The 18679-nt window shown below is 38.1% G+C and overlaps 1 protein-coding gene across 2 annotated transcripts in view; it reads right to left on the reverse strand.

Annotated features, from left to right (window-relative positions):
* DACH1 (dachshund family transcription factor 1) overlaps positions 1-18285 on the reverse strand; it is a 456872-nt gene extending 438587 nt beyond the window's left edge. Inside the window, exon 1 of one of the 2 annotated variants that reach the window (XM_067016340.1) lies at positions 17136-18285. In XM_067016340.1, coding sequence (XP_066872441.1) covers positions 17136-17956 — 821 coding nt within the window. In that variant the 5' untranslated portion in view covers positions 17957-18285. The remainder of the gene's footprint in view (positions 1-17135) is intronic. The other variant, XM_059041898.2, reaches the window with a different exon arrangement.
* Between the last annotated feature and the right edge of the window lie 394 nt (positions 18286-18679).

Raw genomic sequence — 18679 nt, forward strand, 5'->3', positions numbered from 1 at the left:
CTTATTAGAATCTCCTGCTTTTATAGTGAATTGCATAGCGGTTACTGTAGCTATTGGATGTCATAGTCCCTGAAATAAAATAAGTTATTTCCTTTGCAGATGCTATGGCTATATTTCATCTTTTCTTGCTTTTCAAAGATTTTGTCCTGTTAAATTGTTATTTAAAATGTCTGAAAGTTAATGCCAATAAAACTTTAATAAACATTATATTTTTAAAAAGACTAATTTTTCAGAATTCACAAGTTCCTTTTAATTGTTGTGATTTCACTGTCACTTCCTTAGAAAGAGGAGAAGAGTGTGACAGCAAAAACCAAAATAGATTTTTCTTTATGCTTTTGTGCACGGTTCTGGTAAAAGAACATAGCTGGGTGAGAACATTTAAGATCTAGTCTCTTAGCAACTTTGAAGTATATAATTGTGAACCTTTAACTTTACACAATATGTAGATTGTGTCCATTTTTTAAAAAGTAATGGGAATTATAAACAGGTAACAACTCTTGAAAAGCACCTTACTATTTCTGAAGTGCTTTCAAATAATTATTATCACATTCTTATCCTCACAACCTTCTTTTAAAATAAATAGAGAAGTTATATTTACTATCCCTATTTTACATTTGACAGTATGAAAGTTCCAGCTGACTAATCCAACATCTTCCAGTTAGTAACTGATAGAATCAGAACTTGAAATCAAGTTTCCAGATTGTTCTCATGACCCCACGTTGACTATAGATTAGTAAATCTCAAATCCACAGCTATTATCGTAATGAAATACTTCTCTTGGATAGCCATAATAATTTCTTTGTGAAATAACATAATAATATTTTTGTGGGAAACAATTCCCCAAACTTACACTTGTTGATAGAGTTTTCCAAACTTAGTTTTCGTGTATGTATTGAGAATTACATTTTCTTGCTAACAAATAAAAGTGAACTAGAAAAGACAAAAACATATTAGTTGAGGCGACCCAGTCACAACTGCTTTACTCATCACAGTTGTGCCCTTGAGATCTGAAAACATTCACTTCAACATTTGACAGCATATTAACTGTTTCAATATTGTGGACTCCTGTTCAGTTTGCTATGGGCAAGAGACCATCCCTTTACACAAGCCGGTGGATAGATTGGTCTTTGGTAGAATCTTAGTTTAAGACCCTGTAAGGCACTGATTTATGCACAATTGATCTGATCAGCCATGCAGTCAATGTGATTTATTAGCTAAGATGGTCAAAACCCTTTTTTCTCCTTTTTCATGCAGTAGTCATTCACCTCATTAGAGGTGGAATCATTATAGGAAGCTCCTGAGAAATAAGAAGTTGAACCTGCCGGCCTGACTCGTTATTTCCCCCCAAACTGTGGATCCACCAAACAGTAAGAGCTGGACGCCAAGTCCAGAGCTGCTGTGCACGCGCACAGAAGCCAGTGCACTCTCACTGTAGCCAGAGACGGATGGAATAGATTAAAGGGGGTTCTAAGCTTCCTCCACTCTGAAACATTTCAGACAACAAACTTGTTCTTTTAGCTTCCTGAGAAACTCATTCATTTAGTTTCTAGCACACATTTTTTTCTTTAACCACAGTAAGACAAATGACTTGTATTACTTGATGATTATGGTGTTTAACTAAACATAGGACTAACAATGTGTATAACAGGGGTTGGCAACCTACAGTATACATGTGGACGCACGCATATGCACACGCACACACGCACACACGCACAATTCCCAATGTTACGGAGATACGATTCTGAAGAGTTCACCTATGGGCAAAATACACATTTGCATTTGCCAAACACGTTTTCTATAACATTTGGAGCGAAAGTGTCTATAGACTTTATATGGTATAAGAGCTCCTTTCCTCTCTTAAAGGCTTATCCCCCAGCCAGATCCTTAATCCTAAATTTCTACTGATTATTGATTACCTCCTTAAAAATTATTAACAAATAGTTAAGGCAAGGAACATAGCAGGGTAAGGACAGCCATCCCATGAGATGGTTCTGCTTTAGAACAGAGTATTGACTCAACATTGCCTCTTCTTCCATTCAATCTGCTGCTGAGAGCTCAAAGCTCAGAACCTTAACTCTACTTGCCTCATCCGTGCATTTCCATTTGACTTAGTAGAAATTCCGCACATCACAGTGATTTCAGGGGGGTGTGACCTGCTAATAGCTGTCCCCTCATACCTTATATTTCTCTAAAAGAATAAACGCTTGGCCACTTCCCCGCCTGTCCCCACCCACAGTATGAAGGCAATAAATGAATGAATATGCAATACTCTACGACTAAAGATTTGCCAACCACATGTTAGAATGATTAGGCAGTTGTTGAGGGGTGGTACATTATTTTACTATGTGCTATATAAATTGTGAACCGCTTTGATTAAAAATCTAGATTTACTTAAACCCTGTTATGTAATTTCTGTACAGAAGTCTACTATAAGCTATCCCTCCGATTTACTCGGACAAATGACTCCTTTAGAGTCATTTAGGCTTAATGAAGGCACAATTTTTATGCTGAACACCGTTTCAACAAGACAAGCCTTAAAATAAGCAAAGAACAAGGTAAGCTGCAAAATATATGAATGTTTATATAACTCTCACAGGAGGTACAGTTCCACCCGTTCTTACTACTAAATCAGCAATGTCAAAATGCCAACAAGTTTAGCTATTGAACTGGTTAAAAAGAAACAGGGTATGCCGGGTATGTGTGATTTTGTGCGTTTGTGTATTTGTAACCGTATACAAAATGAGAAATCTTTACTGAAAGGATCTCAGGTGAAAATTTTGCAATGTAAGAACCATATCAGTAAGAGAAAATATAATTGGGGACCTGGAGTTCTTATTCTCATTGACTATTTGGGGCTAACTTATCTAAACTTTTTCTTTAATCTTCCCTATTAGTAGAGACTAGTTGAAAACATGTTTCTCTCCCTGATTTAGATTTTTGTTGCAAAACTTTGGCTGAATTAAGTATTTTGATAATTACCTGTTTATTCAGAGAGTTGCAACTCCATGCTCATAATACACTTTTAAATTTACTTTGTAATTTACATTACATTTGGTCCATTGTAATAGTATTAGTAAAATTCCATTGATTTAGATATGTCCAATTTTCCAAATAAAACTTTGCCTAAGTTACCAATGGTTTAAAAGAACATTTTCATTTTCTTTAGTTAATTGTATTTTCTTAGCACCAGTTTTATAAAGAGAATAAGACACTCCAGGGAAAATATTGAGCTGTACATAGTGGTGTTCTGGTTGTTGAAATCATTCACTCTTTGGACTTGTGAACCACAAAGCACCCACAGCTCAGCAAATCCCAGAATAGCACATGCCATGTCATGTCTTATTGTTTTAACATAGTCCTCACATTCTACCCTCCCAATATAGCTGAGCAGCTCAATATTGATGAGTAGCAACAATTGTCATCATAGTCTACGGAATACAGTTCTGCCGTTAAACATATGCTGTTACTATTTAAAGAATACAAATTTATCTTACCTTGGGACTACTTGAGATAAATATTTTAGTTTGAGACCCCAATGTTGCTACAGTATTGTCACGTGTAAGTTTGTCCTTAAGTGGGTATATGGTCCAGTAAAATTCTGTGGCCTTCAGCATTGGTTTAAACAGTGAATGTACAATCTCTGCCTAGTTAAACTACACACTAACATGGTGAGAGTGCCAATAAATATGTTTCATCAGATGTTCCTGGAAGCTGTCTGGCCAATGGGAGGGATTTGAAACTGTTCCCTAATCACTGTTGAAATCACTGATAGTACTGTCTATCCACACTATGACAGACAAAAGCTGAAATGTATTAAACATAGCAATCCATCATCCTGCAGATGGAAAGCAGGAGCCAGGCGAGTTCAGAGGCAGTGACTACCCGCTGCTTAACAAAGGCTGGAGTCCTGACAGTTCAGTCCCTTCCTACCCCCTCACTACCACCCCTCCATCTAAGATGAATGAGTGTAATCAATGAGGGAGAAAGCCTGCTGAGGACCTCAAATTCAAACATTGTTACATTTAAAGTGCTGCTTTTTACCCCCTAATCAGAACTGTTACTGGAAAAGTTTTCTCCAAATATAAGGAGATAGGTATTTAAGGAGAGGGATAAATGAATAAACTGTAGATTCAAGAAAGCACATCCTTAGAAACTACTGCATCGGTATGCCATGAAGTTTGGATAGCTAGCTTTGAAATAAAGGTTTGATACCAATACAAAGGAAGTTTTTTAAAACTTCACTCAGTTAAGGTTAAGTTTACATTGTTTGAAGCAACTTAATAATGATGTTCTTTTTGAATGACAAGGGAATTATTACCGTTATATAAGCACCAAATAGAAATGAAATGCTTTTTGCTAAAGTTCAATTCATTTTGCATACTTGCTTCTAATATGGACATATGAGTCACAAAATAGCCAAAGGGAGGGAAAAAACCCTCAACTGCTAACAGCACATTAACAAAGTACAGAAACGAAAGACACTTTTCTTTGGATTTCAGCCTTGTCATTTCCAATTTTCTGCTCCTTGGACATGCTTGTATTCAAATTCTGGAACATCTATTCAGCATATCAATCCTAATTAGACAATCTGGGTCTGGAAAGGATGAGAGCTAGGTCATTTGCATAATTTAATCATAAATACTCAGTGATACATATTTCCAAATGCATTTGTACAATTATCTTTTCATCCTTGGGGCAATGGTATTAATATGATTAGGCAATATTTCTGGAAAAAACAGACAAGTATGCACTCTTTTAACTGCAGCTTAGGGCGATATGAAAAATTAATTAATTTCTGAAGAAAATCAATTTCTCTACGTGACCACATTATACATCGCTAAACCAAGACTCAGAAACCTCTCTCAATCACTACATTTTATCAGGCTCTTCTAAATTCTGATTAGTATGTAAACAATTCAATAGAAAAACTAGTAATATATCAAAAAGTATCTTAAATTTTGAAGTGATCTTTCTGTCTACTTTTCATTTCAGGAATACTACCTTGCTTTACTTTAATGCATTGTTATTTAACCTGTCAATGAGAAGGCTGTGCTTTTGGTGTGAACTCATCTTGAGTGATCTTTTATTAATGTACATTAACCAATTTCAAGGACAATAGGATAAGGTTACTTTTGAAATGCTTTCTCAAGAAATAGATTTATATTTATCTAAAATAACCTTCACACGAGATTGCTTATTATGAAAAAAATTTGATAAACCAAGTTGTCCCAAAGAGTACCATTGTTATATGAAAAACATTGCAATATACTTAGTAGAGATATAAGAACCCAGGTGGCTAATCTGATTTTTTTAGAAAAAGAGATTCAGCTTTGTATGCTGATTAGTACAAAAGAAAAAGTCACATTTGTGAGTTTAAATGTGCTATTCTTTTCTTTTCAATCAAATGAAAAAGTATAAATGCATGCAAATATTCAATATTCATTTAATTTGCATAAAGGTGCTTGAACAAATTTTTGATTCTAACAAGCTCATTTTTCATGCGTTTTGTCTTTCATCCTAATCTAGCATCTGTCATTCCTTTTTGAAGTTATTATCGGCCCAATTCCCTCTTGGACATGGTTGCTGGGTGACCGGTATCTTAGCACCCATTTTGACAGGAACAGATGTGAATCTGATCAAGAGATTTCCCAAGAGTACCTGAAATCACAAACAACTTTTGTGAAAAACAAACAGCATCCCTGTCATGGGCCCTTATTTAACCCACTCCCCAAAAGCAAGAGCAAAAAAGTTTACTTCAGATCAAATATATACCATTTTAATGTAATTTCCTAAATTAGAAGAAAATAAATAAAAATAAACCATATTTTCACTCTGTCGAATTAGAGGAATCCAATCTAAGTATCAACAGCTCAAAAACCCAGCTTGTTCTGTTTTTGGATAGATAGTTATGGGTAAATATGGATTTATATTTCATGCAAAATTTCACTAGAGTGTCTACCAAAAATAAAGAGGATTTATTACGAGGACAATTTAGATGATAAAGATATTTAAGAGGATGAAATTTAGTTTGGCGTCTAAAGGCTTCCTATATGAGGTACAATGTAGAATTCTGTGCAAAATTAAGGATCACTCTACTTACAGAGAATTACCTAAAATATAAAAGCTCCACCTCTCCTTTCACACACTTTATAGCAAGATTTTTTATGGTGTTTTGGGGTTTTTTTTGTTTGTTTCTTGTTTTGCAGTTCACTTGGTATACTATCAATCACTATTGGAAATAGAGCTGCAAAGTGCCACTGGAAGACAAAGGTCATAGAAACTTCATATTACCGCCATTACAAAAGTCAGAAGAAGCTGCCTTTCCTAACTAGATTCCTTTTAAGAACAGCATGAAGTTGTGGAGTCACGTGATCTGCCTCCCTCCCTTCCTTCCTTCACAGTCAGAGAATGTACAGACCAATAGCCATGTCAAATCACCATGAAACTAGTTGGGTCAAACTTTTAAATTAAATGAAATATTTAATCAATGTTGCTATTTTATAAATATGGCAACAGAGTGATCTTAGGAAACATCCAAATGATTGACTTAATTTTCAGCTTCATTCAAATGATGTGTTGAGGCAAGGCAGAAAACTGTTAGCTTACAGTGAAAGTTAAGGGTTTCTTTCTTTGCCACAGAACAGCCAATAAAAAATAAGCAACATATGTTTAAAACCCTAAATATTTTCTCCTCGATAATCATGACTTATGATAGTAAGAAAAGTGGTATACCTCCCATTGGAAATCTCAATGTTTTTCTTCCACACTCCAAGAATGATTCGTTATAACCATTCTTATTAGGAATTTTTATGTTTGGTTATTGTAAGGAAATAGCCAATTATCCAAATGATTTTACCAATGTTAAGTGAAAAAGGAAGTGAAAGGTCTTTGAAATTCTTTCTAATTTTTATTGGAAAAGGAATTTGCTAACCTCAGTTCGAAAATCCAATCATGGAACTATTTTTTGTCATTGCATATATTTGAGTGGGGGATATATATGTATTTGTGTTGCTTTACCTTTTATAAAATGTTTCTGTATATATAAGATCGAGAACAAGTCGTTCTATATGAAGAAGTAGGTTCTAAATCTAATGGTAGACATTTAATATCACCCGTTATAAGCAGAGGTATTTTTACCCTACCATTTTATATCGGTTATCCATTTATATATATATATTATGATATAGCATTTTGATATTCCAGAAATTAAGCAAACTATACATACCTAAATACCTCTTTATTTTGTACCTATGATTAATTTTAGTTTTCCAACTTAGCCCCAGTCCACATAACTAAAATAAAAATGGCTTTTACGTATAAAATTTGTCAGTGATCTTCATTTGTTACTGCTAGTGGCAAAAGGAGCCTTCTGAAAACACTTTCAAGTGATCCAACTAAAAATACAATAAGAACTTTAACCTCTCAAAATGTGAATCTAAGAAAAATTAACTATACTCATATAAAAATCTATATTCTGAATGTTATCACAGGGAAAAACTCCCTGAAGAAAAGTTTCCTCCCCTACTTGGGCCGACTCTTCTGTGGAGAAAAATTAATTTAAAAAGTACAAAATAAATGTTCCCATGTCCAATTAAACAAATTTATGTTTTTAACCTTTTAACATCTAGGATATATATTTGAAAGGTGGATATTTTGTTTTAAAAAGTAGCATCTTAGTCACATGTGAAAACTTGAATAGCTGCCAAATTTTGATGGCACTTTGGCTTAACTGTGAAATACTATTCATTAATAGTATTTTGTAAATTTCCTAAGAATATATAGTTAGTAAATTTGGGAGCTAAACAGGTGTTAACAGAAAGAAAAATCAAATTCGACCCAGAAGGCTTCAATATTAAGGTTTGAATTGGGATCAGTTCATTCCTTTCCCATGGGGTAACTTGTATAAATGTAATTCTATGGTTTCATAAAAGCAGGTCAAGTTTCCATCCCTGGGGGTCTTCTGGCAATTTGAAGCTTGGAAGCACTGTTCCTGGCTACAAGTTCAAATCTGCATGTACTGTCAATGGTGTGAAGAAAAAAAAATCAGTGAAGAGCAGACATATATTCATCTTTGATTATAATATATACTTGTCAGAGGGTTCTTAGAAGATAAGAATAAAGGAGTCAGAGGTCACATGTCATAAAATATTTTGAAACCATTCTCACTAAATTTTAAGTATATATACATACCAGATGGTGCAGAATGTGAAATATTGTTTTTACTTAGATAACTAAATGCAGAGATGAACTTCTTGCCAAATGTCATTTTAAGTTACTATGTCCAAGAGTTTTTTTTAATTCCTCAAGCTTTAGATGAAGCAGAGTCTTTTAAGCAATCACTGTTTTATAACCTTTTCCTACTTTGCAAAAAAATGCATGCATGCCTGCACTTTTACCAATGACGTAATGACTTCACATATGCCATGAAATGATTGAGAAAGTAATTGATTTCAATTTAACTGGACCTCTACCAGGTGTTTTCAAAGACAATTACAGTCTACTGCAAGAAGTGGTAATACACATCTCCTTATGTAGACCTGCAGATTAACCCATTGACCTCATTCCTAACTCATCTCATTGATGGCAAAGCTTTTAGAAGAGCAATCTTTTTTTCTTAGATTATGATATTGTTTTCCTATCATTTATCCACTGATTTTAAAGGATATGCTTGCTCTAAAGTGTAAGCAGCAATGAAATAAACCAATAAAAGAAATGGTGCAATGACATCAAGCACTTTAAATTCTTCAGTAATGTACAGATTCTAGTACCTAATAGTTTAATGTCGATTTCATACAATAAAATACTTATCAGTTATAAATATTTTTCATAGAGAATTAAAAGTATATCTTAGTTATCATAAAAATAAAGGTCTAGGAAAATCAAGATAAGTGTTTAATCACTGTCTTAATAACCATATAATGTTGTATTTATAATTATATTTTAAAACATTTAAATATAAACTATATCTTTCACCCTAAAAGTAATTTAAAATATAGTTTTCTGTGGTCATTCACTAAAGTAGAATTGGTTTTTCATGTGTTATTTTATATTAAATGAATTACAGAAAGCAAAATTAAGCTATTTTTATAAGTAACTTGTTGGTCCTCTGGCCCTATGTTCTACACGCCTCTCGTGTGTGTGTGTGTGTGTGTGTTTGTGTGTGTGTGTGTGTGTGTGTGTACAAACACAAATACATATACGTAAAAGCTTTTCTAACAAAGGGATTATAATTACTTAAGCATAAATATATAGACCACAAATGCGCTAAGCTTAACATAAACAAAAATATCCACCACAAAGATCTCTTCAATACTGATAGAAATTTTACACTTGTTGCATACACAAGAACATCCATCCTAGTATAAAATGTGTGAACAGTGATATTACAAAGAAAAGCGCTCCAAGTTATTCATTTAAAATCCAGAGGCACTATTAAGCTACAAACTGCCTAACTTAAGACATAAATATCATTTCCAGAAATTAAGCTAAAAAACAGGTATTTTAAATATAAAATAAGAATTAATACTGTTAAAAATATCAGTCTATTTTAGCAGAGCTGTGATGGGTTCAAAGATTAGTTACACCTTCAGTGATTTGTTCATACATAAACAAAATGTTTTTAAAATATAAGGCTATGAATAAAACAGCTGACCTACTGCTGCTATTAATACAATTTCTGGATACAATCAGTTTAAGATTTTAACAAAATACTTCATCTGCTTGATATGTGAATGTAATGAAATATTTCTTGATTAATATACTCTAGAGATTTATTTTCATTACCTTTACTTAAGAAATGACCATATTCCTTAAACTGAACTAGCAAGTATTTTCTGCAAATGATTGTATGTGCTTCTATAAAATAATTCCCTTTTGACTAGTACTCTTTCTTTCCCGATATATTTTCCTTGTCCTTGAAGAAAAGCATTGTTTTTTTCCTGTTGTGACTACAGGGGTAATCTAATTATTTAGAAACATTTGATACCATATATAAATTCAAAGATAAGTTACATTGTGACTTTTAATACTTCCTTTACCCCTCCGTTCATTTATTCTAAGGAAAGGAAAACATTCCTCAATTATTCAATGTTACTAACCAAAAGTAACCAATCTACTTTGTTGCCCATTTCAATATTTGCTTTGAGAAAATCATGCTTGAAAAGCATATCCCATGTTTTGTCAAACAGATATACTACCTTCAAAATCCACTGCAGGATTATTATTAATCTACCTATAGTTAAATTACTTTTAGTCTTCAAATCTTAGTAAACAATTCCTACTTCCTGCAAGAAACATGCACTATATTCTAGGTAGTGTATTCATCTTAGATAATAACATGTTTTAGATGCTTCAGTTAAACTTTTTTTTTAAATCATTACTCTCTAAAACTTTTTTTAAAAACAGCTGGCTATTCAGTGTGTTGCCATGCTGCAGACTTTTTAGACACTTCAATATGTTTATAAGCACAAAAATATAAGACAAATTAAATACACAGTGAGTTTTCCAGTTTAGTAAGTTGTCTTTGACAGCTTTCACTCAAGTCACATACATTTAAACGTGCAAAAGAATCCCAGCTTGATATCCTGGATCAACTCCAAGCTAATATGAATCAGAAAGCAACAGGGCCACACTTTTAACAAAGTTCTGTCATTGGACATTTCTATATCCAATTTAGAAAAACCCACATGCAAATTTTCTTAAATGAGTGAATTAGAATCCTCTTATCTTATAAAATAAATCCAAATCAGAACACACAAGAAATTTAAAATGCACCTGGCTCAAGGTCTCTGATTTTGGATCATGTTGTGATTTGCATCATTCTCTACATATGATTAAATGGATATAATCCTTATTAAATAAATATGTACATTTAAATTGGACAGGTATCTGTAATAGACACACTCTTAAAAGATTCTCAAAAACCTTCCCAAAGTAAATAGGTGCATCAATATAAAATGATCCACCACTTAATCTAATAATAACTAATTACTAGACTGAACATAATAACTAACTACTAGACCAAATATAAATATACTATCCTTGGTGTTCCTGCTTTCCAAAGAAATAATTTGGTAAGCTAACCTCACTATTCTAATCGAGTCACTTCTATACTGTGACGTATTCTAAAAAGCAAATATCAGCAATTAAAAGTTATTTAAAGGACAGCTACTGTAGCAAAAAAAAAAAAAATTACTTTTGATTGGAAATACTTCTGACAAATTGAGAAGAAGGAAAGTAAAGGAATTTGAGGACAATGTGGGCTCACAGAGCCACTGGTATGTCTGAGATATATGTATCTGTGCAGATCAGAGCCTTTGATAGTCCACTTATCTAAGCCCCATTTGGTGGGCTTCTAAGTCAGGTTTTCTTCATTAAAAAATAAATTATTGAGTATAACAAATATAATGGAAAAGAGGCTCCTTAATGCAGTCTCTAAGTCTGAAAATATAAATGTAAATGTATTTTTAATGTATTCTTAACTGAAGTTTTAGCTGCAGCATTCACACACACACACACACACACACACACACACACACACACACACACACAACTGACCAATCACAGTGCAGAAACTCAGTAAGGAGAATGGCACATGCTGGCACATGCTAAGGTCATTCTATGCTCATAACAATTCAAACATAAAATGATAAAACTTTATCTTAAATACATGTTAAAATATCCAAATAGTTAATATCAATTTTTTTTCACATTTTTTGGTCATTTTAAAGGTATATAAATTGATGTGGTTTTTTTTTTCCCTTGGTGAACAATCTGAAAATGAAATCCTGGAAAGATTAAATGCAGGCAAAGTTGAACCTTTCTAAAGAATCAAGTAATGAAAACCTTAAAACCAAAATGTTTAGTGAAATCTAGAAGACTCACCTGTACCTATTTAAGAAGGCATATTTCAAACTAATTCCTTCAGACAAAGATTCAAAGGGAGACAGCTTACAACCTGTGAGAGTTTCATTTCTTATTATATTTTTCAATACGTGTGTCCTATGTTGCTAATACAATGCAATTTAAATGATTATTTTACTTGATTAACAAAGGCAACTGTATGAAACAATTTAGTAAAATACCTTGGAAAGATAAAATAATACTAATTGACAGTCAAAGCACAAATTGTTCCTAAAATAAAAACTACTTGGTGGCACATTAAGCACATTAAGCTACAAATGCTACTTACATTCCAAAAACAAAATAGCAAATGAGAAACAATAAAGCATATTATGTTTTTGTATGCTAGTGAATCACACATGGTAAATCACCAAAGAGAAGACTGATTTATGCTCAAATCCAGCCAAGACTTTAATCAATATTGGGTGTCACATCTCAGAAGGTTGGGGAAGGTAGTGAGGCAAAAAGAGAGTGGCTAATATTGGTCTCAATAATTTATATGCAACTTCCGTGAAATGTGGTAGATTAAACAAAAAACCCAGCAGATTTAGACTAAATGAAGTTTAAAAATTCTGCCTTAAATGCAAATACAAAAATTTTAGGCAAGAAAACTCTGACAAGAAGAAACTAAGCCTGTCTTGTAGTTTATTCTACATAATATTTGAAGCATCACAAAATAAAATATTATATGTGCAAATCAAATTAAGTGTCTCAGAGCATTAACCGTGGAGTTCAGAAAGTAAACCATCTTCATCCTCATAACTATGTGCACTTTGTGACAGTAATGATTATGATATCACTGGAGAGTAACTCCAAGGGAAAAAAAAAAAAAAAAGAAAAAACAGGTTTGAAAGATACTATCCAAATAGCTTGAGAATTTGTATCTTGCAATATAATGTGATTAAACAAGGTAAATCCGAGCGAGGTCAGCATATTCTTAGGTTTTATCTATGTATTAGTTATTAAACTGCAATTTACTAACATTCAAAAAGTGTGCAGAGATAAGTAAGTGATGGAACCAAAAAACTTTCACATTTTAGGCCCTACTCTTCTAATTATGCCGTATTCTTCTTGAAATGTTACACAACGAGACATCAGGCTTTACAGGAGCCATTAATAGACTGTAATACAAAAACTTCAAAAGCATAGACTCTCTTCATTTGAAGTAAGTTTTGAATTTCTCTGTGCCAAGTATCATAATTATCTGTGAGAAGGGAGTCTGTATTGTGTTGAAACTTTCTACATCGAGGCATAAATGCATAAGTCTGTGCCATTGAATAGCATGCAATGGAGGAAATGTTAAATAAATATGCTATTTTTATTTAAAAAAAAACTTCTGACAAAAAGAGAGCCAAGAATTGGAAAATATTTTATACTTCGTATATTAAAACTGCATTCATATATTACCACTGGACAAAAAGAGATATAGTCTCTCAATCTGCTGTCAATAGATGGTACTGACTTTTAAGACAAAAGAATACTGTTTGTAAATATATGTATATTTATATTAAAATGTCTGATTTAAACTAACTGGAATCTTTTCAAGTTAAAAACTCCATAAATCTAGGGCTACCTAGGACCCAAATCACAAGTTTGGTTTGGAAGATCCTGAGACAAAATCAACTTCTGGCAATGCTCAAAAAACAAAAAATTCATTTTAGATGATGAAATAGAACAGAGTCACTTTTTATTACCTGAATTCACAGAAAATTGAATGCTAACCCAAATCTACAAACAAGCAACTGACTCAGAGACTTGACCATGTACATAATTACTTTTTTGTTGTTGTTGTTGTTTAATGGTTACCAGTTAATTAAGTGACCTCTGTTGCAACAGCCAAGTTCATGCAACTAATGTTTAGTTGAAAAATAATAATTAGAGGAAGCTGATCAAGGTCAGACTTTGTCCTCTGACAACTTTTAAATATATTTCCTTATATTTTCTTTCATGCTTTGAGACCCCTATTTATTTAGCTTTACTATCAAGGAGGTGACAGTCTGTTTCATCTCCTAGCGGTAATGACAGATGGCTTCAACATTTATACTAGTTTTCATAGATAGCACACTGATGCAATAGCCCCAAGCAAATTAAATCCACTCCGAGGTTTTTTACTAACTTACTGAGCCACTTTGAGCAAGTTTATGAACCCTTCTTTTCCTTGACATCAAAATTTTTGGCTCCTCAGATTCTCTGGTATCTAAATACTCTTAAGAGACATAATTAAATACATGTTCTGTAAAAAGCTGAGCGTGCTAAGATTTAATGTTTCTTGAACACTATGTACGTATTTTATATAGTTTGCCTTTCTGCACAGTTCCTCTTATCTTTTGCATAAATTATTCCTTTAGATAGTCTCTTAAGTAGCCAGAGGAGAAAGAAACCGTAATGAAAGAAATCAATATATATAGATGAATGAAAAAGGATCTTAATAGTAAGGGCATAAACTGGACTTGAATGAAAAGGGTAATTTTAGTTTTGTAAATTCAAGATAAAAATATTTTAGGTATTGTTTCCAATGCTGAGAAATAAGAGAGTAACACTTGTAATTATCACTAAAAAGTAATGCATCACAATGCAAACAGTATATTTTGGTGAGAGGGAGTTCAATGATAAGTTTTCTATTTTCTTAATCAGTGGCAGAATTAGGAAAACCTAGGCAGATATCTACAACTACACATCTTCAGTATTTGCATGTGTTTAGGTTTGAGAAAGTCTTGTAGTTGATAAAAGATAAAAATGCAATAGTAAATCAACAGACTTACCACATTTAACTTTAACCTGAAATAGAGTTTTGGAATGACACATTTAATTGTAAAGTATTAAAACGAGGTGATTGAAATATAATTAGAGTACTGATGAGATATTTTTGAAGGGACAAACAGTTTTACTGGATTTAACTTATCTTGGCTCTGAAAGTTTTAACTCCAGAGCCTTTGTTAACCTCAGGGAAAAAATACTTTAAAATTCTTTCCAATAACTTTGAGACTATTCACCAACCATATGGTGAGGACTTCAATTCAAAAACCTGAAAATTCCAAATTTTCAGAAATTTCTGAAAAAAAAACCCCACAAAACATCAAGAGAATAATTGTAAGAGGTGTAACACTACCTGCTTTAAATTGATTATAACGTTGCAGTCTCTGAAGGGAGTTTTCTCCACCAATTTTTTGCGTGTTATGTGAAACGGCCATTAATTATCTAGTACAGTGTGTGCTGTAAAAACACACAAAGAAGATTCAAGAGAAGAGTGGTTTGGTTACTTAAAAAAAACAGCGCTTCACCAATCTACTAGATAGGTAGGCAATTTCACCACAATCATATCGGAACTGGCTTCAAATTTCGACTAGCATTCTTCATAACAACTCCACAACAATTTTCTGCCCTGATTCAACTTGTTGTAACAGTAGATTTTTTGCAAATATGTTATCTTCTGTGCACCCAAGGACTCCAATTATCTCCGTAAATGACGTTTAGTGATCAAGATTCCCCCTCCATCTTTACTGCCACCTGTCCAGACTCATGGGCACGCGTGCGCGTACACACACGCGGGCGCTCAGCATTCACCCAAAAATAGTAGAAATGAAGGTTCAAAACCCAGATATACACCCATGGCCCGATGCAAAGAATGGCAAATAAACACGGAAAAGAGTTTCTGGCTAGGTCAGGGTAAGACATTTACTGGGTTGGAGTTCGAGTCTTTTTCGTCTTCCAGTCTTCCGGGAGCACTAGCCAGAAGTCTTCTCCCAAGGAAGAAATAGCTAGGGGCTTTTCTACCCCGGTTTCCTTCTGGTCTAGTCCTGCGCCTCTTTCCTTGCCGCCTCTGTTCCCCTAGCTCTACTAGGTGCACACACCCAAAAGGAGTAAAACTCCGCTTCTTCTCCCGATCTTTAAACTTATTTGGAGGGTACCGAAGTCGCTGCACACATTTTGCGCGCAGTTCCCACGCGCTCACTTCTAGACTCCAACTTTCCCTACTCGCTTTTACCCGGCATCTCTGAACTTTCCCCTCTGCAGCCAACGATAGGGACAAGACGGAACCGTGAGAGCGGGTGGAACGATCACTTCTACCCCGAAACTGACAAGTTACCCTACTCCCGCCCCCTCTCGGTAGATCCTCCCCCAGTGAGCGTTCATTAGCATAAAACTGGTCGGGCCGGTCTCCGGGTCCCTTGGCCTCTATAGAGTTCCCGCGCTTTGCCGGGCTGGGGAAGCTATGGCACCGGTACTCAGGTCCACAGAGCATCCCAGTGCAAAGCCTGCACCTGCTCATTGCGTGAGCTACTAACCCTTAACAAAAAAAATAATAAAATAAAATAAAAAAATAAAGAAAAGGGTTAAAAAAAGGAAAAGAAAAAAAGAACAGTTTGGAGAGAGAGCGAGAGAGCAAGCTGTGCTCTTCCTTCCCCATCTCTCCGGTTCAGCTTCCAAGTCTCAGGCACCCGGTCACCTCCCCGTACGGAAGGAACCCTGCAGGTCCCCTCGCGTCTGCCCCGGGGCAAACGTACCCCTTCATCTTCTTTGCACACGCACACGCTCACACGCGGACACACGCACAGATGCGCGCACACACAGACCCCTCCCCTCCGCGGGCTGGCCCTCGGGGCTTCGGAGCTGAACTCGCTTTGGGTCCCCCGGGATTGCGCCGGCCTCTCGGCCTCTGAGGCCGTCCCCCTCCCGACCTCCAAGTGACCCACTCCCGAGGCTACCTCGCGGGGCCCTCACCCGGAGCGCGTCTTCCCGCTCCTCGAACCCTGCCGAGCAGGGTCACGACCTCCCTCCGCCCCCGGGATGCCGCCTGGCGCCTCCGAGCAGCCAGGCCAGTGCCCCGCGCCTTTCGGTGGCACCCGGGTCCGAGGGAGCGTGCACACGGGCGGCCGCGCTGAGAAGGGGTCCCCTGACGCCGGCGCGGCCCAGGAAGGGCGCTGTGGCCCCTGGAAAGGCACCGTCCTCCTCCTTCCCGCCCCCTCTGCCCGGAGGCTTGGGGTTCTCGCGTGCCACAGCGGCTGCGTCCCCGCGCCCGGGCCAGCAAGGGGCGGACCCGGCCGGAAGAGCGCGGTCTGGGCAGGGTGAGGTGCCAACTTCTCCGAGGGTCGGGAGCGGCCGGCGAGCCCCGAGGAAAGAGAGGAGAGGGCCGCGCTCGGCGGAGCGCGCGGAGCCCTGAAGGGAGCGAGGGAAGGGCGAGGAAACCGGTGGGAAGGGACCACGGGCGGCGGAGGCTGCTCCCCGCTCTTTACCTTGCGTTGGTGCAGTCATTGTAGAGGGTCTCGAAGTCCTTCCTGGAGATGAGTTTGCAGCGGTTCACTCCGGGCTGGATGGCGCCCAGTCCCCTCAGGATGCGAACCTGTTCCACATTGCACACCACGGGCGTGATCTCCAGCCGCTTCAGCTTGGTGTAGACGGTGTGCAAACCCCCCACCAAGTGCTTCAGGAACAGGTCGAAAGCCTGGGGCAGGCAGATCAGCTCGCAGCCCTCCACCGTGAAGGAAGCCACTTTGGCCCCCCTCAGATCCACCATTTTGCACTCATTATTCTGGGGGGTGTTTTCCACTGGGGACGGGGTCGAGTACACGGGTTTCCCGGGGAGGGGCCCGCAGCTGCCGCTGCTGCTGCTGCTGCTGCTGCTGCTACTGCTGCTGCTGCTGCCGCCGCCGCCGCCGCTGCTGCCCGCGCTCGCGTTGATGGGGGTGCTGGAGCCGCCGCCGCCGCCGCCGCCGCCGCCGCCGCCGCCGCCGCCGCCGGCGGTCGCCAGGCTGGGGTTGGGGTTGCAGTCGCTGCCGCCGCAGCCGCCGTTGCCCGCGCCGCCGCCGCCGCCTCCGCTGCCGCCGCCGGTGGAGGTGACTGTGGCCGCCGCCGCCGCCGCCGCCGCCGCCGAAGCGATGGGCTCCGGCCGGAACAGAGTTGGCCCTGAGGACGCCGGGGGCCCGATGGACGGAGCCGGAGACGAGGTCGCCGAGGAGGTGGAGGTGGTGGTGCCGGAGGAGGAAGCAGACGTGGAGATCGGGGGCTGAGTGGGGACCAGCTGGGTCGGAGGGATCAAAGCCGCCGGCACTGCCATGGTCACATATAAGGGGAAACAGAAGGCGAAGCGAGGGAAAAAGTTGCCACACACCCCGGGGAGGGCAAGGGGAAAAGGGGGGGGCGGGGGGGAGAAGGAGCTAGGGGGCCACAGCCGCAACTCTGAGAGAGAACGACAAGGAGAAAGGGAGAGAAGGGGGGAAAAAAGGAGATGAGAGTAAGAAAGGGCGAGCGCAGGAGGGGCGAGCGCGAGAGGCGCTCTAGAGAGAAACGCACAAAAGTGTCCCGCAAGTCGAAATGCGAGTCCTCTCCGGGGGCTGGGATCGGGGGCTGGTTTGGAGGGGGGGGCGGGGAGGGTCGGCTGTTGTTGTGTGGGTCCCGCTCTAGCACAAAGTTAAGGTTGAAGGTGAAAAGGAGGAGGTTTGAAGGACTTGGGTTCTCCCTGGCAAGTACATTGATCAAAGATTGAGAGGGGAATGACAGAGAGAAAATGAGCTGAAAAGTGCAGGCTGCCGGCTGGACGAGTTGTTGTTGTCACACGGTGCAGAGGGGAGGAGCTCCGGAAACTTGAAATACCCTTTGAAGCCGCAAAAACCTCACTCACTAGTATTAACCCAAATTATCCAACCAGGAACTCGGAGCAGAGACTCCGAGAGCGCGAGACCCAGGGAAAGCGAGGGAGCGAGAAAAGGAGGAGGGGAGGGGGAGGCTAAGTAAGAAACTATGGGAGGGACGGAGAGGAAAAGCCGGGACCCAGAAGTGG

Source organism: Kogia breviceps, chromosome 16, assembly GCF_026419965.1.
Source record: "Kogia breviceps isolate mKogBre1 chromosome 16, mKogBre1 haplotype 1, whole genome shotgun sequence".
NCBI lineage: Eukaryota > Metazoa > Chordata > Mammalia > Artiodactyla > Physeteridae > Kogia > Kogia breviceps.